General features: G+C 45.6%; 1 protein-coding gene across 1 annotated transcript in view; it reads left to right on the forward strand.

Moving 5' to 3' along the window:
* Positions 1–4,121: 4,121 nt before the first annotated feature.
* Positions 4,122–23,702, forward strand: part of LOC130367345 (adhesion G protein-coupled receptor E3-like) — a 32,818-nt gene continuing 13,237 nt past the window's right edge. The window contains 6 exon segments of the mRNA XM_056569757.1: positions 4,122–4,199; positions 13,312–13,480; positions 15,163–15,273; positions 15,356–15,543; positions 15,874–16,041; positions 20,033–20,227. Of these exon segments, the coding sequence (XP_056425732.1) occupies positions 4,122–4,199; positions 13,312–13,480; positions 15,163–15,273; positions 15,356–15,543; positions 15,874–16,041; positions 20,033–20,227 (909 nt within the window).

Raw genomic sequence — 23,702 nt, forward strand, 5'->3', positions numbered from 1 at the left:
CAGTACCCAGTTTGGAAAGCCCTGCTATAGGTACATCTGGAATGGTAGTATATTGCTATAGGTACATCAAGGACAGTAATAAACTGTATTGCTACAGGTAACCTGGCTTGCCCCAATATGTGTCTCGCTGCTCTATAGAAGGCAAAAGTTACCTTGGAGGGTAAAACTTGCCAAATAGAATCCTTCAGTCCACCATTCAAAGTAGAATTCAATGGGAGCCAAAAGAATGAATATTAAATTTGTTTCGGCTAGTCATAGCTGAGGTTGTCTAGGATTTAACTTTATTTCATAATACAATAGTAGAAACCAGGGAAGAGGGAGATGCATCTTCTCTGTGTGTGCTGTGAGAGGGGAGGAGGAGCGGCAGGTGGAAACATCTGAAAGGCTTCAAGCAGATAGTACAGCATTACCATAGCACCAGAGCCTAGCATAAAAACATCCGCATTAGTGAATAGATTTCTACTTTGTAGATACTCTTTAAATTCCGGGGTATGAAGACTAATAGGCAGGGGGCACCAGTGAGGGGGAGATACAATTTATGGATAATTAAAAAATAAAAATAAAAAAGCTCCTGCTCAGAATGAACTGTTACAATAAGTTTTATCCTTCTATGTCTCTTCTCTCTTCTCAGTTTATTACAGACATCACCCTAAATCCAAAACAGAACAGGAGAAGTGTGAAAAACATAATAACAAGGTGTGTAATGTTACTAAATGTGTGAAAGTGTACAGCCATATACAGGTTACAGAAGAGAAAATAAAACCTTTCTTAAAGTGTATGAACACTATGGGCCTCATTTACTAAGACTTTTCCAGAAAGATTTTGTAGAGTTTTTTGTGTCGCATGTGTAGTGCGCCAGAATTTCCAACAAAAAATCCGAAAAAACCCTACAAACTCTCGACTTTACCCAGAAAACCCTACAAAAGGGGTGTGGCCATCAGGGAAGAGGGGCTTGTCTAAAAAAAAACTACGTTTTCAAAAGAAAACTAGAAATTTACTAACGTTTCCTCATAAATGAGCTCAGGAAAACCCGACAGCTCAAAGTATGTGTCAATAGTGCAAAACGTAGGGAAAAATCGCCAAATACAAGATATGATAATAAATACCATGGAAAAATACCTGTCAGAAACAAAGACCCACAAAAAGAACTACCCTCCACTCTTAGTAAATGAGGCCCAAATGTTTTTTATATTGCTTGATTAATAATTTTTTTTATTTTATATTACATTTTTTTGTTTGTTTTTTAAAGTTAACAGAATATAATTTACTTATTCATATATATCAACACAACCAATCAGTGACAATGACATGATTTAATTATGCAGTCAAGGGTTTCCATTTGGCCCAAATTGTTTCACACCTTTTTTCCTTTTGCAAAGTTACTTCATTTTCTCTACATATAGGTACATTAGCTCTAAATACATACTGGTTGCTGAAGTGCACAGAAGGTGCCTCTGTTCTGACATTGGCACCTAATGGGCAGTCACTGGTAGTGTTGACCGGCATAGGCCATATTCGAATTCACGATATTTCGCGAATATATGGACGAAAATTTGTCATATATTCGCTAAATTCGCATATTCATAATATTCGCGTTTTATTTCCGCAGATTAGCATATTAGCAGATTAGCATATGCAAATTTTCACATATGCGAAAATCCACCTGCCAGTCTCACACAGTAGTATTAGAGCCTTTTTTACACCACACAAGCTGGAAGCAGAGGGGGGTGATCACTGTGATGTGTACTGTGAAAAAAAAAAATATTCGAATATTCGCGAGCAACACTAATCACTGGGCACTTGTGTTCCCTGCAGCTGCAACTGTTGTGTTAGGTCTCACTTTTGGTAATAAGATGATGTCTAAAGAAGGAGAGCTTCACTTAAAGAAAATAACATGTTAGAAAAATAGTTGAAATTCATTGTGTGTACATTTCCCTAAAGGATCCACAGTGCTCTTTCTTGAAATCCATTGTGCAGATTAGAGAAAATGCCAGTGGAAGAAATAGAACCGATGCATCTGTCCAGGTAAGAAAAGAACAAACAAGATTTGAAACCTCCATATTTTCTACTCTTCTGTTTTCCATGGAGCAGAGATAACTTAAAACTACTGAGCCCTAATGTAACTCTATTGCAAGCCTTAACCACCAAGTTGTGGTGTGGCCATTAATGGTCAGGTTACCAAGTTGTGGTCTATAGAATACTCACCCATTGGATGTGGGGGTGCTTTAGTGAAGGAATGTGACCACTCCACAAAACTCATCACTAGAAACAGGTCTGGTAAGTAAGGGCCCTATTAGGCTGCATTCACATCTCGTTTTTACACTACGGGTGCCGGATCCGGCTGGGGGAGGGGCAAACCAGGCTCTCCCATACCTCATCCGGTCCAGCGCTAAACTCCATTCACTTGGCCGGAGTCAAACGGTGACTCCGTTCGGATCATTTTTTTACCCGTATCCAGTTTTTGACCGGACCTAAATCGTAGTATACTACGGTTTTAGGTCCGGTCACAAAACTGGATACGGGTCAAAAGTGAGCCAACCGGAGTCAGCGTTTGACCCTGGTTGGCTCATTAAAGTGAATGGAGTTCAGCGCTGGTCAAGCTGGGGTACAGAAGAGCCCGGTTTGCCCCTTCCCCAGCTGGATCCGGCACCAGTAGTGTAAAAACGAGATGTGAAAGCAGTCTTACAAGAGGCGGTTATCAGTCAAGGAGGCCAGTATTACCCAGTGTAGGGCCAGCGATCAAGTGACAATCAGGCAAAAGCTTGTTGGTCGGCCGATCAAGTCGTTTTGACCAGTCTGCTGTGCTTTAGAATGCTGCAAAGTAAACACATATAGTGCATTCGTTAAATAGACCAAACGTAGGCACTATTTGACTACGTTTGAGTCATTAAAGTGAATTAAGCCACATTCAGTACACAACAGTATGTGTTGGCAACGCAATCCTTCTTGTATACCCTGAGTGTAAGGTAAGTCGGGAACCATGCAGGATTCCAAGAGAAGTTTCAGCATGGACTTCTTTGTGGTGGTGGGGGGGGGGGGGGGGGGGTTGTATTAGATATCTTGAGTATTTTCCCACACTTTGTTTCCAGTACCTGAAGCAAGCCGCCTCAGTCATACATGCCTCCCATACACCATTTTCTCAGGTGCTTGCTTACAACACATTAAATAAGCTCTAGTATAAGAGATCAGCGCTTGTATCGGACAGTCATCAGGTTGTGTAATACAGCCCTAACAAGGATCTGACTACAGCCAGGATTTGTTTGTAGTCTGTACCCATGTAGACACAGAGAACCCATGTAGCTTAAAGAGAAACTAAGAGCTATTTCACCTGCACAAAACCCAATAAATTAGGTTATAATGTGGGTGAATAGCTATAAAAAGTTGGCTTACTCACATATATAGGTGCCATATTTCTGGAGTTCAGGCTGTTTAGAAATCACATCTTTAGAAATCACGCTACACATCTTAGAGCAGTTCCCTCATGGTCACGCTTCTTAGCGTATAATAAATGGATGGATGTGGAAAAGCTGCGGTCGGCCCCCATTCATTTATGTGCTCTAATTTGGAGTCCTAACCCTCCTAATCTTTCAAGGAACCTACTAGGTCCTATGAGAGCAACTTTGAAGATTTGGGAACTAGCCAACACTAAATATTCCCTAAAATCAGCTAACTCTCTACTGACTCCTTTCATATTTAATCCTTCCTTTCCTAATAGTGACGACATAGATACGATATCCCCTTGGGTAAATGCTAAATTATTTCACCTAGCGGATTTGGTGGATCCTATAAGGAGGACAATTCTTCCCTTCCACACCTTGAAAGACAAACATCACCTCCCTAGTTCTGCTAGTACATTTTATCAGGACGTTTTACTACATTCAAGTTTACCAACAAGCGATATACCTGTTTCTAAACCAACTCTTTTTGAGACACAATGTAGGGGGGAAGTATCTACAAAGGGATTAATCTCAACCATTTATAACATATTGAATTCCCTCATATACCGGGACAACCCGAAATATAACTACATGAAGAAATGGGAGGATTACTTAGGGAACTCACTTCCTATGTCTACTTGGCGGAATATATGGGTTCAAGCTGCGAAATCCTCTTCGTGTATAATGCACAAAGAGAATCAATACAAGATTCTCTTCCATTGGTACCATACACCAGATGTGCTGAACCGCTTTTACCCACAGGTATCGTCAAGATGTTGGCGATGTGGCTCGGTTTCCGGAACCCTGCCACATATATTTTGGGATTGTCAATCCCTTCGCCATTATTAGCTGGAAGTTCAATCTCTGGTAGCGAAGACTGTTGTCACGATGCCGGCTGGCAGGAGGTGGATCCTCTGTGCCAGAGAGGGATTGGCGTGGACCGTGCTAGTGGATCGGTTCTAAGTCACTACTGGTTTTCACCAGAGCCCGCCGCAAAGCGGGATGGTCTTGCTGCGGCGGTAGTGACCAGGTCGTATCCACTAGCAACGGCTCAACCTCTCTGGCTGCTGAAGAAAGGCGCGGTACAAGGGAGTAGACAGAAGCAAGGTCGGACGTAGCAGAAGGTCGGGGCAGGCAGCAAGGATCGTAGTCAGGGGCAACGGCAGGAGGTCTGGAACACGGGCTAGGAACAAACAAGGGAACGCTTTCACTAGGCACAAGGGCAACAAGATCCGGCCAGGGAGTGCAGGGGAAGTGAGGTATAAGTAGGGAGTGCACAGGTGGAAACTAAACAAGGTAATTGGGAAGATTGGACCAGGCACCATCATTGGTGCACTGGCCCTTTAAATCGCAGAGACCCGGCGCGCGCGCGCCCTAGGGAGCGGGGCCGCGCGCGTCGGGACAGGACCGACGGAGAGCGAGTCAGGTACGGGGACCGGGGTGCGCATCGCGAGCGGGCGCCACCCGCATCGCGAATCGCATCCCGGCTGGAGGCGGTACCGCAGCGCACCCGGTCAGTGGATCTGACCGGGGCGCTGCAGCAACGAGGATGAGGCGAGCGCTCCGGGGAGGAACGGGGACCCGGAGCGCTCGGCGTAACAGTACCCCCCCCCCCCCTTGGGTCTCCCCCTCTTCTTGGGGCCAAAGAACCTGAGGATCAAAAACTCAATTTTTCCGTGATGAGGTCCGAGGCACATTAGGAGGGGTTCCGTGCGGTAACGCACGGCACAGTCCAATCTTTCATTGTTAACACAATTGATGTAGAGGGGTCTGGCGAGACTGGTCACAGGGACGTTGAACCTGTTGATAAGAGAGGCCAAAAAAAAATTTCCTGCAGATCCGGAATCCAAGAAGGCCATAGTAGAGAAGGAGAAGGTAGAGGCAGATATCCGCACAGGCACAGTAAGGCGTGGAGAAGCAGAGTTGACATAAAGAACTGTGTCACCTTTGTGCGGAGTCAGCGTACGTCTTTCCAGGCGGGGAGGACGGATAGGACAATCCTTCAGGAAGTGTTCGGTACCGGCATAGTACAGGCAAAGATTCTCCATGCGGCGTCGTGTCCTCTCTTGAGGTGTCAAGCGAGACCGGTCAACTTGCATAGCCTCCACGGCGGGAGGCACAGGAACGGTTTGCAGAGGACCAGAGGAGAGAGGAGCCGGGGAGAAAAAACGCCTCGTGCGAACAAAGTCCATATCCAGGCGGAGCTCCAGACGCCATCCGGAAAAACGCATGTCAATGCGAGTGGCAAGATAAATGAGTTCATGTAGGTTAGCAGGAGTTTCTCGTGCGGCCAGAACATCTTTAATGTTGCTGGATAGGCCTTTTTTAAAGGTTGCGCAGAGAGCCTCACTATTCCAGGACAACTCGGAAGCAAGAGCATGGAACTGAATGGCGTACTCGCCAACGGAAGAAACACCCTGGGCCAGGTTCAGCAGGGCAGTCTCGGCAGAAGAAGCTCGGGCAGGCTCCTCGAAGACACCACGGACCTCAGCGAAGAAGGACTGGACTGTGGCTGTGGCAGGATCATTGCGGTCCCAGAGTGGTGTGGCCCCAGACAAGGCTTTTCCAGAAAGGAGACCACGGCAGAGTCTAGAGTCCTCATCAAATTTGTCCGGCAGGGACAAGCAGGGGTTAGGAGCGGCCGGTGGCTGCGGAGGAGTTGCTGGAGCCGGCGGAGTAGATGGTTGTTGCAGCTGTAGCTGTGACTGAAATTGTGACTGAAGCTGCTGTATCTGTGACTGAAGTTGCAGTGTCACGGAGGTCAAGTATGCCAGCTGGTGATTTCGTTGGGCGATCTGTCGGGCTTGCTGGGCGACCAGTATGGGGAGGTCGGCGACAACTGGCAGAGGAACTTCAGCGGAATCCATGGCCGGATCTACTGTCACGGTGCCGGCTGGCAGGAGGTGGATCCTCTGTGCCAGAGAGGGATTGGCGTGGACCGTGCTAGTGGACCGGTTCTAAGTCACTACTGGTTTTCACCAGAGCCCGCCGCAAAGCGGGATGGTCTTGCTGCGGCGGTAGTGACCAGGTCGTATCCACTAGCAACGGCTCAACCTCTCTGGCTGCTGAAGAAAGGCGCGGTACAAGGGAGTAGACAGAAGCAAGGTCGGACGTAGCAGAAGGTCGGGGCAGGCAGCAAGGATCGTAGTCAGGGGCAACGGCAGGAGGTCTGGAACACGGGCTAGGAACAAACAAGGGAACGCTTTCACTGGCACAATGGCAACAAGATCCGGCGAGGGAGTGCAGGGGAAGTGAGGTATAAGTAGGGAGTGCACAGGTGGAAACTAAACAAGGTAATTGGGAAGATTGGACCAGGCACCATCATTGGTGCACTGGCCCTTTAAATCGCAGAGACCCGGCGCGCGCGCGCCCTAGGGAGCGGGGCCGCGCGCGCCGGGACAGGACCGACGGAGAGCGAGTCAGGTACGGGGACCGGGGTGCGCATCGCGAGCGGGCGCCACCCGCATCGCGAATCGCATCCCGGCTGGAGGCGGTATCGCAGCGCACCCGGTCAGTGGATCTGACCGGGGCGCTGCAGCAACGAGGATGAGGCGAGCGCTCCGGGGAGGAACGGGGACCCGGAGCGCTCGGCGTAACAACTGTAGGGATACATATTCCCTTATGTCCTCTTACTTATATTCTGAATGTCCCACCTCCAGGTGTAAGAAAACATAAACTTAGGCTTTTCCATTACATACTTACCGCAGCTATGTTTATTGGCCCAAAATTGGAAAAAATCCGAACCCCCATCAGCTCAATCACTTACTGATAGAATCCTTGAGGTCAGACGAATGGAATATTTATCAGTGATTTCTGAAAATAGACTTACCCATTTTAAAAATATATGGAAGGACTGGGACGGCTTTATGGAGAATACCATCCCCCGGTGAGGCAGAGGAGGTCCGGATACTGTCACATGAGCTTGCATATACTTTTTATTATAGTATCTTATGTTTTTAATTTGTCTGTCTTTCTAACTATAATTTTTCTACTGTTATCTTTACCCCACTTTTTTTTTTCTCCATTCTCTGAACCATATTTTAGCCAAAATATGTCATCTTATAATTATTTTATCCCCAGTCCATTATAAATCATGTTATAAATGATAGAGAGGATTACACTTCTATTTGTGTATACAATATGTTCTTTATTAACGTTATAGGGGGGCATTTACTAATCTTTTACTATGTAGTCTGGTTTTTACCCTGTTTTTTTCTACTTCATTTTTGACTATGTGCGACAAATTTACTAAATTGCTGCACGGCATTAATAAATTTGGCACACATAGGCAAAAGTGGGAAATTTACTTCATGTAGTAGAAAAAATAGTCTGTTCCTTTTTCCTGCTGTCTGAATAGGTTTGGCTGCTGGTTTCCTTCTGGATCTTTTGTTTTTGAGTTTTTTTTTAGCTTTTTCACCACATCTAAATAATTCAATAACTACAGTGGTCCCTCAAGTTACAATATTAATTGGTTCCAGGAAAACCATTGTAAGTTGAAACCATTGTATGTTGAGACCATAACTCTATGGAAACAGGGTAATTGGTTCTAAAGGCACCAAAATGTCATCCAAAAATAGGAAAAAGTGACAAAGAAAAATAAGTAGATAACTGATATAGATAAAGCAAATCCTTACATATAAAAGTAATAAAGATCTGCTGGGAGCTGTAAATCACTGTCTATGTCAGTGTTTCCCAAGCAGGGAGCCTCCAGCTGTTGCAAAACTATAACTCCCAGCATGCCTGGACAGCCAAAGGCTGTCCGGGCATGCTGGGAGTTGTAGTTTTGCAAAAAAATGGGGCCACCCTGCTTGGCAAACACTGGTCTATGTAGAGGACAGGAGCTTCTTCAGGCGTCCTGTACAGTACAGGCAATGTCCAAAACAAGTAATGGAGTTGCCCTCACCTGGTGTCCAAAAGAGCAGCTAACCCTGATACAGGTAAAGTGTACAGAACATGTAATACCAGTCAGTGCATACACTTCAGTAATACAGGGGTTTTACCAGTGAATGCCCATTTTGATTGGTTGGTTCTTCCAGCCATTGACACGTTTTACAGATCTGGACTGTCTGTAGCATTGTATGTTGAGTCTGGTTTCAACTTACGATGGTCCAGAAAAGACCATTGTATGTTGAAACTATTGTATGTTGAGGCCATTGTAAGTTGAGGGATCACTGTAAATTGTAGTCATGGCTCAGAAGTGGTAAACGGCGTTTAGTGTGTGTGTGTGTGTGTGTGTGTTTATTACATTTTTTTAACACAGTTTTTTTCTCCCTAAATGTACTTACACTTTTTTTTTTTTTGGTTACTTCTTCTACAGATCTGTGTATCCTGTGGACTCCTTCGGATTCGGTGGACTACTTCGATGACCAGCGTTTTTCTTTGCTTGATGTTAATAAAATGGTTAACGAGGGCTTGTGTGGGAGTGTTTTTTGTAATAAATTTTTTTTAAAACCTGTTGTGTTTTATTTTTATTTTACTTTACTAGACAGGCTTAGTAGTGGAAGCTGTCTTATAGACTGAGTCCATTACTAAGCCGGGCTTAGCGTTAGCCACAAAAACAGCTAGCGCTAACCCCCAATTATTACCCCGGTACCCAACACCACAGGGGTGCCGGGAAGAGCCGGTACCAACAGGCCCGGAGCGTCAAAAATGGCGCTCCTGGGCCTAGGCGGTAACAGGCTGGCGTTATTTAGGTTGGGGAGGGCCAGTAACAATGGTCCTCGCCCACCCTGGTAACGTCAGGCTGTTACTGTTTGGTTGGTATTTGGTTGAGAATAAAAATAGGGGGACCCTATGCGTTTTTTTAATATATTTAATTATTTATTTAAAAAAAAAAAACGCATAGGGTGCCCCCTATTTTCATTCTCAGCCAAATACCAACCAAACAGTAACAGCCTGACGTTCCCAGGGTGGGCGAGGACCATTGTTACTGGCCCTCCCCAGCCTAAATAACGCCAGCCTGTTACCGCCTAGGCCCAGGAGCGCCATTTTTGACGCTCCAGGCCTGTTGGTACCGGCTCTTCCCGGCACCCCTGTGGCGTTGGGTACCGGGGTAATAATAGGGGGTTAGCACTAGCTGTTTTTGTGGCTAGCGCTAAGCCCAGGTTAGTAATGGACTCTGTCTATAAGACAGCTTCCACTACTAAGCCTGTCTAGTAAAGTAAGAAAAAAACACAACAGGTTTTAAAAAATTTTTATTACAAAAAACACTCCCCCACAAGCCCTCGTTAACCATTTTATTAAAATCAAACAAAGAAAAACGCTGGTCATCGAAGTAGTCCACCGAATCCGAAGGAGTCCACAGGATAAACGGATCTGAAATGAGAAGAAAACAAAAAAATGGGTTAGTACATTTATTATCACCTGCTCACACATCTCCCGCCCCGCACGACTACAACTGCCAGCATGCCCTTACAGTAAGGACATGCTGGGAGTTGTAGTTGTGTGGTGCAGGAGATGTGTGAGCAGGTGATAATAAATGTGACAAGCTTGTCCCCTGCCCCCAGCTGCAGGACTACAACTCCCAGCATGCCCTTACAGTAAGGTGGGGCGGAGGCCGGGCACAGTGTTTCCCAACCTGGGACTTGTAGTTTTGCAACATCTGGAGGCACCCTGGTTGGGAAACACTGTTTTAGGCCAGTGTTTCCCAACCAGGGTGCCTCCAGATGTTGCAAAACTACAAGCCCCAGCATGCCTGGACAGTCAAAGGCTGTCTAGGCATGCTGGGAGTTGTAGTTTTGCAACATCTGGAGGCAACCTGGCTGGGAAACACTGGCCTAAAACAGTGTTTCCCAACCAGGGTGCCTCCAGATGTTGCAAAACTACAAGCCCCAGCATGCCTGGACAGTCAAAGGCTGTCCAGGCATGCTGGGAGTTGTAGTCTTGCAACATCTGGAGGCACCCTGGTTGGGAAACACTGGCCTAAAACAGTGTTTCCCAACCAGGGTGACTGTTTTAGGCCAGTGTTTCCCAACATCTGGAGGCACCCTGGTTGGGAAACACTGTTTTAGGCCAGTGTTTCCCAACCAGGGTGCCTCCAGATGTTGCAAAACTACAAGTCCCAGCATGCCTGGACAGTCAAAGGCTGTCTAGGCATGCTGGGAGTTGTAGTTTTGCAACATCTGGAGGCAACCTGGCTGGGAAACACTGGAATAAAACAGTGTTTCCCAACCAAGGTGCCTCCAGATGTTGCAAAACTACAAGTCCCAGCATGCCTGGACAGTCAAAGGCTGTCTAGGCATGCTGGGAGTTGTAGTTTTGCAACATCTGGAGGCAACCTGGCTGGGAAACACTGGCCTAAAACAGTGTTTCCCAACCAGGGTGCCTCCAGATGTTGCAAAACTACAAGCCCCAGCATGCCTGGACAGTCAAAGGCTGTCCAGGCATGCTGGGAGTTGTAGTCTTGCAACAACTGGAGGCACCCTGGTTGGGAAGCCTGCGCAACTTACCGGCTTCCGTAGGATCCAGCGCTGCACGACACTGCCGCGCGACACTGCCGCGTGACAGTGCCGCGCGACGATCTCCGACAGCGATCGTCGCTGGAGCCTCGGAAGGGTAAGTGAACCTCTTCGCCGGTCCCCTTCAGCTGTTTAGTTTTGCAACAGCTGGAGGACTACAGTTTACAGACCACAAACCAGGGGTCTGCAAACTGTGGCCCTCCAGCTGTTGCAAAACTACAACTCCCAGCATGCCTGGACAGCCAATGGCTGTCCAGGCATGCTGGGAGTTGTAGTCTTGCAACATCTGGAGGCACCCTGGTTGGGAAACACTGTTTTAGGCCAGTGTTTCCCAACAAGGGTGCCTCCAGCTGTTGCAAAACTACAACTCCCAGCATGCCCGGACAGCCAATGGCTGTCCAGGCATGCTGGGAGTTGTAGTCTTGCAACATCTGGAGGCACCCTGGTTGGGAAACACTGTTTTAGGCCAGTGTTTCCCAACAATGGTGCCTCCAGCTGTTGCAAAACTACAACTCCCAGCATGCCCGGACAGCCAATGGCTGTCCAGGCATGCTGGGAGTTGTAGTCTTGCAACATCTGGAGGCACCCTGGTTGGGAAACACTGTTTTAGGCCAGTGTTTCCCAACAAGGGTGCCTCCAGCTGTTGCAAAACTACAACTCCCAGCATGCCCGGACAGCCAATGGCTGTCCAGGCATGCTGGGAGTTGTAGTCTTGCAACATCTGGAGGCACCCTGGTTGGGAAACACTGTTTTAGGCCAGTGTTTCCCAACAAGGGTGCCTCCATCTGTTGCAAAACTACAACTCCCAGCATGCCCGGACAGCCAAAGGGTGTCCAGGCATGCTGGGAGTTGTAGTCTTGCAACATTTGGAGGCACCCTGGTTGGGAAGCTTGCGCAACTTACCGGCTTCCGTAGGATCCAGCGCTGCACGACACTGCCGCGCGACACTGCCGCGCGACAGTGCCGCGCGACGATCTCCGTCAGCGATCGTCGCTGGAGCCTCGGAAGGGTAAGTGAACTTCTTCGCCGGTCCCCTTCAGCTGTTTAGTTTTGCAACAGCTGGAGGACTACAGTTTACAGACCACACACCAGTGGTCTGCAATCTGTGGCCCTCCAGCTGTTGCAAAACTACAACACCCAGCATGCCCTGACAGCCAAAGCCTATGGCTCTCAGGGCAGGAGCCCGGGCTGACATTACAGTGCAGCCGCCCGGGTTCCTCATACGGTCTCCCCGCTACCCACCCCCCCCTTGTCTCCCGCCCGGGCTCCTCATACGGCCTCCCCGCTACCCCCCCCCCCCCCCCTTGTCTCCCGCCCGCGCCGCTCAGCTCCCGCTGCTACAAGACTACAACTCCCAGCGTGTCCTCACTGTAAGGCCATGCTGGGACTTGTAGTCTTGCAACAGCAGACAGATGGGAGTTGTGTGGCGCTGGCAGGTGAGGGGGGGGGGATGTAAATCACTGCAGTGTCCCGGTAGCGCAGTGAGGGTAGCGGGGAGAAAGTATGTCGGAGCCCGGGCGGCAGCAGCTTTTCCTGCTCCATGTTGGAGCTGGAGTAAATTTAGTCAATTTTTATGGCCGTTGCGACAGTTTATTGCGCAACTGCGACTGTCTCAGTTAATAAATTCCTGACCACTGCAAGTAAAAACTGAAAACTTGCGTAAATTAAGCGGGAATTTTTTTTTTGACTTTCTAGCTCTTGCTAGGGAAAGTCGCACAATTTATAGGGTAGGCGCAATTGCGACAATTTTGCGCCAAAAATAGTCAGAAAAAAATGACTAAACCCCTTAGTAAATGCCCCCCATAGAGAATAATGGTTAGGTTGCATGAATACTGTTACTAATTTTGAAAGGCATTATGACATGGCAACCTTGCTGTATCATATAGTGATATGCCAAATCTTATTCCTTATTGTAATTAGATGTGTACTTTCATGAAACTGAAAGTTATGATTCCAAGACATGTCTAAGTGAATTATACAATTAGAGGACTAACAATTTATTGGTTCGGATTCAGATAATACCGATATATTTTCTTTTTATTTGTTTTCAATGTCTGTTTTTTTCTTTTTTGACTCCCTTACTGTTAAAATGAAAAATTGTTTATAAAATATAAAAATAAACAGTTATATAAAAAGAAATCAGCTGGCATTGCGTAGCTCTGCAAAATGGCGGCCATGAGGTGGCTCACCTAGCTCTGCCGCCTCATCAATATTTACTCCCTGCCCCCAATCACAGTACCTGTAGGGCTAACAAGGGGAAAATAGACCATCAGAATGGATAGAAGTCCCATTATTTAATCAGAAGTGTACAAAAAGTAGACCGTTGTTTTGTGTCATCCACAATATACTGCAGTAGACAACTTCTTCTCCGTCATTGTGTTTGTTATTGATAATCCTAAATTCATTCATCTAAATAGAAAGTGGCATCTCGGATCACCAACCTTCTCAAGGAAACATCCCTAAAAAAGATGGACTTCACAGGCCTCCAAACATTTGCCGTTGCAGTAATAGAGAATGTAGAAACTTCACTACTGGAATCTTTTTCTACAAACCCCAAGAATGAAAAAATAAGCACCCCTGAAATTGGTGAGTAAATTGACATGTGTATTATAAAAAAAAAGGTTCATGAGTAAGAAACATATACTTTGTGGTGAAGGGTATAGACACTGGAGGTCCATTGGGTAGTATGGAGATGGCAGTGATAATAGTAAGACTGAATAGTAAGATTGATTGAAATCAATAGGATTCTGTTGCAGTGAAATGTCCGTGTGGAATTCTGCAGGGACATTCTGCCGTATGAACATACCCTTAAATTGGAAGGTCTGGAAAAAAAAATTAAAAAGGTTTCAGTTTAGTTTGGTTGTGGTTGGGCTACATCTTGCTGATGTTTCTGTCCTCTGAGATTGGCCTTAATTCACATTTATCTAATTCCAATTAATGTTCTCTCCCATTATATATATAATGTTCTCTTCCATCACAGATAATGTTCTTTCCCCCAACACAGATAATGTTCTCTCCCCCATCACAGATAATGGTCTCCTCCATCACAGATAATGATTTCACTCCATCACAGATAATGTTCTCCCCCATCACAGATAATGTTCTCCCCCATCACAGATAATGTTCTCTCCCATTATAGATAAGGTTCTCTTCCATCACAGATAATGTTCTTTCCCATCACAGATAATGTTCTCCCCCATCACAGATAATGTTCTCCCCCATCACAGATAATGTTCTTCCCCATCACAGATAATGTTTTCCCCCATCACAGGTAATGTTCTCCTCCATCACAGATAATGTTCTCCTCCCATCACAGATAATATTCTCCCCATCACAGATAATGTTCTTTCCCATCACAGATAATGTTCTCCCCCATCACAGATAATGTTCTCCCCATCACAGATAATGTTATCTCCCCATCACAGATAATGTTCTCTCCCCCATCACAGGTAATGTTCTCCACATCACAGATAACGTTCTCTCCCCCATCACAGATAATGTTCTTCCCCATCACCGATAATGTTCTCCCCCCCATCACAGATAATGATCTCCTCCCCCATCACAGATAATATTCTCCCCATCACCGATAATGTTCTCTCCCCCATCACATATAATATTCTCCTCATCACAGATAATGTTCTCTCCCCCATCACAGATAGTGTTCTTCCCCATCACAGATAATGATCTCCTCCCCCATCACAGATAATGTTCCCTCCCCCATTACAGATAATGTTCCCTCCCCCATCACAGATAATATTCTCCCCATCCCCAATAATGTTCTCTCCCCCATCACATATAATATTCTCCCCATCACAGATAATGTTCTCTCCCCCATCACAGATAGTGTTCTTCCCCATTACAGATAATGTTCTCTTCCCCATCATCAATATTTTCCCCATCACAGATAATGTTCTCTCCCCCATGACAGATAATGTTCTTTCCTTTCCGAGAATCTGCTGGAAGCAAGTCACTAACTGGTGCACCCAGAAAATGTGTACAAGAGTTTGGGAGAATACATTTAACATAGTGTGATGGCCATAAAATTCCTATATTGTCCTTTGATGTCTGTGGTCACTGATGTAATAAATGTAGTAGGAGGGTTCACAATATATGATAATGGTTATTGTATTATTTTATTATTGTTGTTGTTATTAATAATAACACTATTATTATCATAATTATTAGTCATAGCCCCCATATGTATGAGCAATGAATCAGTATACACCCAAATAATCCCCTGAGCTCTTCTTCTTTTCTATGTCCCATAGAGGCTGATATGAAGGTTTCTTATGACTATTGCGGTAAAAGATCTTCCATTATCCTAAGAGTCCATGACAATAAAATGGAAGTACCGTGTTCACTTGTCAACTTCACAGGTGGTGAGTGATGAGTCCCCTGTACTGACTATACTATGTGTTATTTGTTGGTATGCTTACATTTTAATATTTATGTGTTTATCAGGTGGAGCCATGTTCATCGCATACAAAGGTCTAAACTCCAGGTTAAATGGAAGTATTCTTGCAGCTTTTGGGGAATCTGATGAAACAGCAAAAGATGAAGTGATCTCCCCAGTGGTTTGTGGAGCGATCACAAATCCCAATACAAAGAACCTGGAGGCTCCAGTGATCTTTACATTGAAATATCAAAAGGTCAGTACAAGAAGAATGAGAAATGGCGTCTTCAGTATCCCACACAGGTGCCTCAGCTTCAGCTCCTCCAATGGGATACTCATCCAGAATCCACCACTCATCCTCAGTTCAAGCACTCATATACCCCAGTAGGAGAGGCACCTGGGAAAGTATCTAGATACTCTTCTCATTTCAGGCAATAGAAAAATGATCATGAAAATTATCATGATCAAAATGATCATCAGTTTTGGTGTTATAAAAATAATTTCTTTACTTTTATTCACCCATAACCCTCAGTTTTAGGATCTAAAATAACACTGTATATCTGTCTACATCTATTTTTACATATAGGCTGTAAAAACCTTCCACACTTTACGATGCGTATTCTGGGACACACAACATGAAGTTTGGTCTACCTATGGATGTACAACTCAGAAGTCAGAGCAAAAGGACAGTACCCGCTGTGTCTGCACACATCTCTCCACCTTTGCTGTCCTCATGGCACCCACTGAAATCCAGGTGATGATAATATAATGGGTTCCTCTAATCTACTTATTGCTATTGAGGAGTCATACCTATCAGACACATACATGCAGCTATAGGGAGTCCAGAGGTAGAAGTTGCACCTTGAACCTTGTTCCCAAGACTCCCAAACACTCCCTAAGACTTAAGAAGACATCAGTATTATAAATGGTGCAGGCTATATGGGGCCCAAAAGTTTAATGAAAAATTATCAATGGTTCACATCAGATATGGTAAGTGGTGGGAATCTGACTGTTTGGATCCTGACCAATAATGAAAACGGGGGGCTCAAGTACAGGGCTATCTTCAGCAGTTGAATGCACATACTGAATGGCAGCTCCATTCATACACTGGTACTTGGGACCCCTGTTTCCATTATTGGTGAGGATCCCAATGGTCAGACACATGTCACCTATCCTGGGGTTGGGTGAAAAGCTGTCAGTGTGGTGAACCACCTTTAAGCATTATCCTTCTGTTTGACCACTCATTCACAAACTACTTTTAGTGTTTAATCTTATTGCTGGTTTACAGAGAATTATCCAGTGTCTTATCATTGATCATTGTTCAAACCTGCCTTCTAAAAATTTCCTGTATAACCATTAGCATATGGGACTTGTGGAATCTATTAGTCTTGGCCTGTGTGACTGTAGAATAACCCTTGGTATTATACAGCTGAAGTCAGCTGAGTGTCATGTCCTGCGCTTCAGTCAGACACGCTGGCTGTGAGCGCTTTCCTCCTTCCCCCTTCTCTTCTGCCGGCGGGGCTGGGATTCGCATCGCGGGACGTGCCCGCATGTGAATCCCAGCCCGTCACTTACCTCCGCTCTCCACAGGTTCTTCTCATTCTCTCAGCATCGGCCCGCGTGCCCCCACCTCCTAGGAAAATTCCAAGGGCAAGACTGTAACCTGTGGTTTCTTTTCTAAGACTTTTTCCCGTGCTGAAAGGAACTACTCCATTGGAGATCAAGAACTCCTTGCTTTTAAGCTTGCCTTGGAAGAGTGGTGACATTTGTTAGAAGGGTCTCCTCATCTGGTCAGTATCTACTCAGACCATAAGAATCTCTTATACCTCCAGTCTGCTCAACGATTGAATCCCCGTTAATGTTGCTCGCGAATATTCGCAATTCGAATTTTATTCGCGAATATCGAATATTCGCGAATATAGCGCTATATATTTGAAATTATGAATATTCGCTTTTTTTTTCACAGTACACATCACAGTGATCATCCCTCTCTGCTTCCAGCTTGTGTGGTCTAAAGAAGGCTCTAGTACTACAGTGTGAGACTGCCGGGCGAATATTCGCATATGCGAATATTCACGAATATTGATCCCTCCCTTCTGCTGCTTCTATCAAGTTACACTGGTATACTTGCTATAAAGTGCATACATTTTCACATATGCGAATTTGCGTATATGCGACTTTTCACAGAGCCGATGCTCTTTCCAGGTCCTACGATGTTATAGGATTGGACGCCACGCCAAGGCATATTATTCCTCCGGAGCGTTTAATTTCTGCAGCTCCTGCCAATCTTCAGCAAATTCCCCCTAGGAAATGTTTTGTGCCAGTTAAACTGAGACGTAAAGTCTTGAATTGGGGACATTCTTCTTTGTTGGCTGGTCACCCTGGAGTATGGAAGACTACTCAGCTTATCTCCAGGCATTACTGGTGGCCACACCTTGAACGCGATATCACTGATTTTGTCCGTTCCTGTGTAACCCATGCCCGTGACAAGACCCCTCGACTGAAACCTGGTGGCCTCTTACAGCCTTTGCCCATTCCGGAGACTCCCTAGTCTCATATTGCTATGGACTTCATCACCGATCTGCCATCTTCCCATAATAATACGGTCATCTGGTTGGTGGTTGATTGATTCTCCAAGATGGCTCATTTCATTCCGTTACCAGGTCTTCCATCTTCTCCACAGCTGGCGAAACATTTCCTTCAGCATATTTTCCGCCTACATGGCCTCCCGAATCACATTGTCTTGGATCGAGAAGTGCAGTTTGTTTCCAAGTTCTGGCTTGCTCTCTGTACCCGACTTGACATCAATTTGGACTTCTCCTCTGCCTACCACACTCAGACCAATGGTCAAGTGGAGAGAGTGAATCAAATTTTCGCCATTTTGTTTCTGCTCGACGGGACGATTGGCTCGACCTTCTACCTTGGGCAGAATTTTCTTATAATCATAAAGATACTGAATCTACGAGGATTTCTCCATTTTTTGTTGTTTATGGATATCCTCTTCCTTCTCCTCTACCCATTCCGGTCTCTTCTGGCATACTAGCTGTTGATGAACTTGTTCGAGACTTCTCCTCCATCTCGCAACAGACTCGGCATTCTCTCTCTCAAGCCTCTACTCGTATGAAAATCCAGGCAGATAAGAAAAGAAGACCTCCTCCGTCCTTCTCTCCCGGAGATAAAGTTTGGTTATCCTCCAAATACATCCATTTCAAAATTCCCAGTTACAAGTTGGGGCCTCGTTTCCTGGGTCCGTTCGAGGTCTTGCGGATAATTTATCTAGTCTCTCATAAACTCAGATTGCCTTCTTCTTTATGTATTCCCAATTCTTTCCATGTATCTCTCCTCAAGCCTCTTGCCATCAACCAATTCTCTCGAAAGAATTTTCTTCCCACGCCTGTCTCTGGTTCTTCTAATGTCTATGAAGTCAAAGAGATTTTAGCCTCTAAGACCGTGAAAGGGAGACAATTCTTCTTGGTTGACTGGAAGGGATTTGGTCCAGAGGAAAGATCTTGGGAGCCGGAGAAGAACATCTTGGACCGTAACCTTCTCTGACATTTCTTGAACCGCAAAAAGTGGGGGAGACCAAAGGGGGGGTACTGTCATAAACTGCGCTTTGGCCAGACATGCTGGCTGTGAATGCTCTCCTCCTTCCCCCTCCTCTTCTGCCGTCGGGGCTGGGATTCGCATCACATGATGTGCCCACATGCGAATCCCAGCCCGTCACTTACCTGCGCTCTCCACCGGTCCTTCTCTTCTCTCTCAGCCAGTACGCCCTTAATTATTGATTTCACCTGCACATCATTTATAAGTTTCTGCACCTCCCTTCACTCCCTGCTGGATCTTTGTTGCCCTAGTTCCTAAGAGAAAGCATCCCTGTACTTCTGCTCATCCGTGACCTGACCCTGTTCTGCTGCCTGCCTATTGACCTCCTGCCACGTTCCTGACTACACTCCTGTGTTGCCCTCCCTGACCTACTGCTATCCAGACCACAAGTTGCTTTATCCCTCCTGTGCCTCGAATCACCTCAGCCGCCTGTGTGGTTGAGTCGTGCCAGGGGTAGCGACCTGGGTGCTGCCTGCCGCAGCAAGACCATCCTGCTGCAGCGGGCTCTGGTGAAAACCAGCGGCACCTTAGGCTCTGCTCCCTGGCACGACCTGCGTGATCTGCCACACAGGTCCAGTGGGTCCACTTCCTCTGTGAGTGTCCTGCCATCTGCTGTGAGTCCTTACACTAAGGAGTCAAGAACAGATGGAAAACTGAAGGGCAGGTGATTGGAAAGTCAATGAGTTTGACTTGTTGTTGGCTGTATTGGACAGTACAAGCAGAGCCTACAACCATGATAAGAGAAATCATAGAAGACCTTACATGCAACAAATGCAGACCAGGAACTACTTGGAGTCAAGAAACACATCATATATGGACATCATATATGGACACATTGGAAGTAGATAACACATAGGGGGAGATTTATCAATGCCTGTCCAAAGGAAAAGTTGCTGAGTCGCCCACAGCAACCAATCAGATAATTTCTTTAATTTTTCAGAGGCCTTTAAAAAAAAATTAAAGAAGCGATCTGATTGGTTGCTATGGGCAACTCAGCAACTTTTTCTCTGGACAGGTTTTGATAAATCTCATCCATAGGGTTTATAGAAAACAGCAGGGGTCTTCATGTACAATTCTCTATATCGGATTAAGTACAATCTTACATTGTCCCATCTAAGCCCTTTTTGTTTTCTCAACCACAGGTGGACACTGGCTTAAGAGTGATCTCTACCATTGGCCTCAGTATATCTATTGGCTGCTTGTTTCTCTCTTTTCTCACCTTCATCCTCTGTCAGTCTCTGAGAAGCGCTCACACCTCCATTCTAACAGTTCTGTGTGGATGTCTCTTACTGGGCCAACTTCTTGTTTTGGTGGGACTTGAGCAAATCTGGAATAAGGTAATTATGGGTTCTAGTATTGTTGGATTTTAAAGTACTGTGGATCTATAACCAATGAGAGGGTCTCTTCCCTTTCCTTTGAGCTGCAGTAGGACTTCAGAACATGTCACATTGAAAATGCTGTCCAATCTACAGGTAGAATGTTTGGCAGCAGAAGTAGCAGAGTGATATAAATATTTGTAGGAAAAGATTTAATATAACTAATAATTTATAAATTCAAATCCCAGCTCATTCTAGGTCTGGAAGTCCAGTGGGTGGTCCTGCATTCTGAGGTTGTTGTCAAACACTGAATAGGACTGCCCACTGGACTCTCAAGCCTAGAATGAGCAGAGGTTTAAATGAATATATTATCAGTTCCATAGAATGTTTCCCCAACAGAAATATACAGTATCTCCCATGAGTCCACCCCTCACATTATATATACAGTATCTCCCATAAGTGAGTCCACCCCTCACATTATATATACAGTATCTCCCATAAGTGAGTCCACCACTCACATTATATATACAGTATCTCCCATAAGTGAGTCCACCCCTCACATTATATACAGTATTTCCCATAACTGGGTCCACCCCTCACATTATATACAGTATCTCCCATAAGTGAGTCCACCACTCACATTATATCAACAATATCTCCCATAAGTGAGTCCACCCCTCACATTATATACAGTATCTCCCATAAGTGAGTCCACCCCTCACATTATATACAGTATTTCCCATAAGTGAGTCCACCCCTCACATTGTATATACAGTATATCCCATAAGTGAGTCCACTCCTCACATTATATACAGTATCTCCCATAAGTGAGTCCACCCCTCACATTATATATACAGTATCTCCCATAAGTGAGTCCACCCCTCACATTATATACAGTATCTCCCATAAGTGAGTCCACCCCTCACATTATATATACAGTATCTCCCATAAATGACACCACCCCTCACATTATATATACAGTGTCTCCCATAAGTGAGTCCACCCCTCACATTATATATACAGTATCTCCCATAAGTGAGTCCACCTCTCACATTATATATACAGTATCTCCCATAATTGAGTCCACCCCTCACATTATATACAGTATCTCCCATAAGTGTGTCCACCCCTCACATTATATATACATTATCTCCCATAAGTGAGTCCACCCCTCACATTATATATACAGTATCTCCCATAAGTGAGTCCACCCCTCACATTATATACAGTATCTCCCAGAACTGGGTCCACCCCTCACATTATATACAGTATCTCCCATAAGTGAGTCCACCCCTCACATTATATAAACAATATCTCCCATAAGTGAGTCCACCCCTCACATTATATATACAGTATCTCCCATAAGTGAGTCCACCCCTCACATTATATACAGTATTTCCCATAAGTGAGTCCACCCCTCACATTATATACAGTATATCCCATAAGTGAGTCCACTCCTCACATTATATACAGTATCTCCCATAAGTGAGACCACCCCTCACATTATATACAGTATATCCCATAAGTGAGTCCACCCCTCACATTATATATACAGTATCTCCCATAAGTGAATCCACCCCTCACATTATATACAGTATCTCCCATAAGTGAGTCTACCCCTCACATTATATATACAATATCTCCCATAAGTGAGTCCACCCCTCACATTATATATACAGTATCTCCCATAAGTGAGTCCATCCCTCACATTATATATACAGTATCTCTCATAAGTGAGTCCACCCCTCACATTATACATAGTATTTGCCATAAGGAAGTCCACCCCTCACATATATGTAGATATATTTCATTCTATCTTTTCATGTGACAACACTGAAGAAATGACCCTCTGCTACAATGTAAACTAGAGAGCGCACAGCCTGTAGAACAGTGTAAAATGTTGTGTCCACTCAAAATAACCCAACACACAATCATTAATGTCTAAACCTTGGCAGCCAACATGAGTGTACCTCTAAGTGGAAATGTTCATATTGGACCAAAGTGTCAATATTTTGTGTGCCCATCATTTTGTTTAAGCACTGCCTTAAAGTGTAGCTCCCACCATCCATTTTTTCTTTCTTTCTGTCCCTGCCTATTGCCCATCTCTCCCTAACCCCCTCCCTCCCTTTACATTTTTTTTTTACTATATTAAAATCCCTTTTTGTCTGCCTGGTAGTGTGCTCACTACCAGGCAGACTTCCCCAGCAGGCACCACGTCACTGATGCCTGCTGGAGCCGGCACTTCCGCCCTTAGCTCACTATACAGGGTGCCTCCAGCTGTTTCACCACTACAACTCCCAGCTTGCCCTAACATCTACTGGCTGTCAGGGCATTCTGGGAGTTGTAGTGGTGAAAAAGCTGGAGGCACCCTGTGGTGAAAACAATAAGCAGTGCTACTTCGGGAGCAGCAGCAGCAGCGGCGGCGGCGCTCTCCCGAACCCCGCTCCCCACCCCCATACCTCTAGTGCTGAGCGGCGGCACTCCCACGAACCCCGCTTCCCCCACCCCATTCCTCCAGTGAGGAAGACTTACCAGAGGATCAATGTGCTGCCTCCGGACAGGGTAACGGCCTCCGGACAGGGTAAGGGGGGAGGGGGGGGGGCGGGGCCGCGCGCGAGGCCAGTGGAGCTGGCCAATGCGCGCAGCCCCAGCTATCAGCATGCTCGCTCTCGCCTGTCTGATTGACAGGCGCGAGCGAGCACCGCAGTGACTGGATTTCGACTCATTTGCCAGGCTGAAATGAGTCGAAATCCAGTAGTGACGTCACTGCAGAATGCATTCGGCCACTAGGAGGGCGACCCCTAGTGGCCGAATTTAAAAGTGATTTTAAACTTGTTTAAAATCACTTTTTTTAATTAAAGTATATTAGAGATATGTTGTAGTACTTAAGTACTACAACATATCAATTTTTAGATTTCATGACAGTGCCCATTTAAGCCCTTTAGGCATGGAATTTATCAGAGCTTCACAGTTTATCACTGGAGTCCTCTTCCACTCCTCCATGACTACATCATGGAGCTGGTGGATGATAGAGACTAGGCTTGACACAATTTTCGTCTCATCAAACTACAAGACATGTTTTCAGTATTCCATGTCCTTAGCTTGTCTTCAGCAAACTCTTTGAGGGCTTTCTTGTGCTTCATATTTAGAAGAGGCTTTCTTCTGGGATGACAACCATGCAGACCAATTTGATACAATGTGCGGTGTATGGTCAAAGCACAGACAGTCTGACCTTCCACAGACAGTCTGACCTTCAACCTCTGCAGCAATTCTGGCAGCACTTAAACCTCTGTTTCCCAAAAACCAACTCTGGCAATAATGCTGAACCTGTCCTGTGAAACCACTTTATGGTCTTGCCCACCATGCTGCACCTTGGTTTCAGGGTCTTGGCAATCTTTTTATAGCCTATGTATTCTTCATATAGAGCAACAATTTGCAAATCCTTAGAGAGCTCTTTGTCATAAGGTGCCATGCTGACCCCCCCCCCCCCCCCCCC

Source organism: Hyla sarda, chromosome 4 (genome assembly GCF_029499605.1).
Source record: "Hyla sarda isolate aHylSar1 chromosome 4, aHylSar1.hap1, whole genome shotgun sequence".
NCBI classification, from domain to species: domain Eukaryota; kingdom Metazoa; phylum Chordata; class Amphibia; order Anura; family Hylidae; genus Hyla; species Hyla sarda.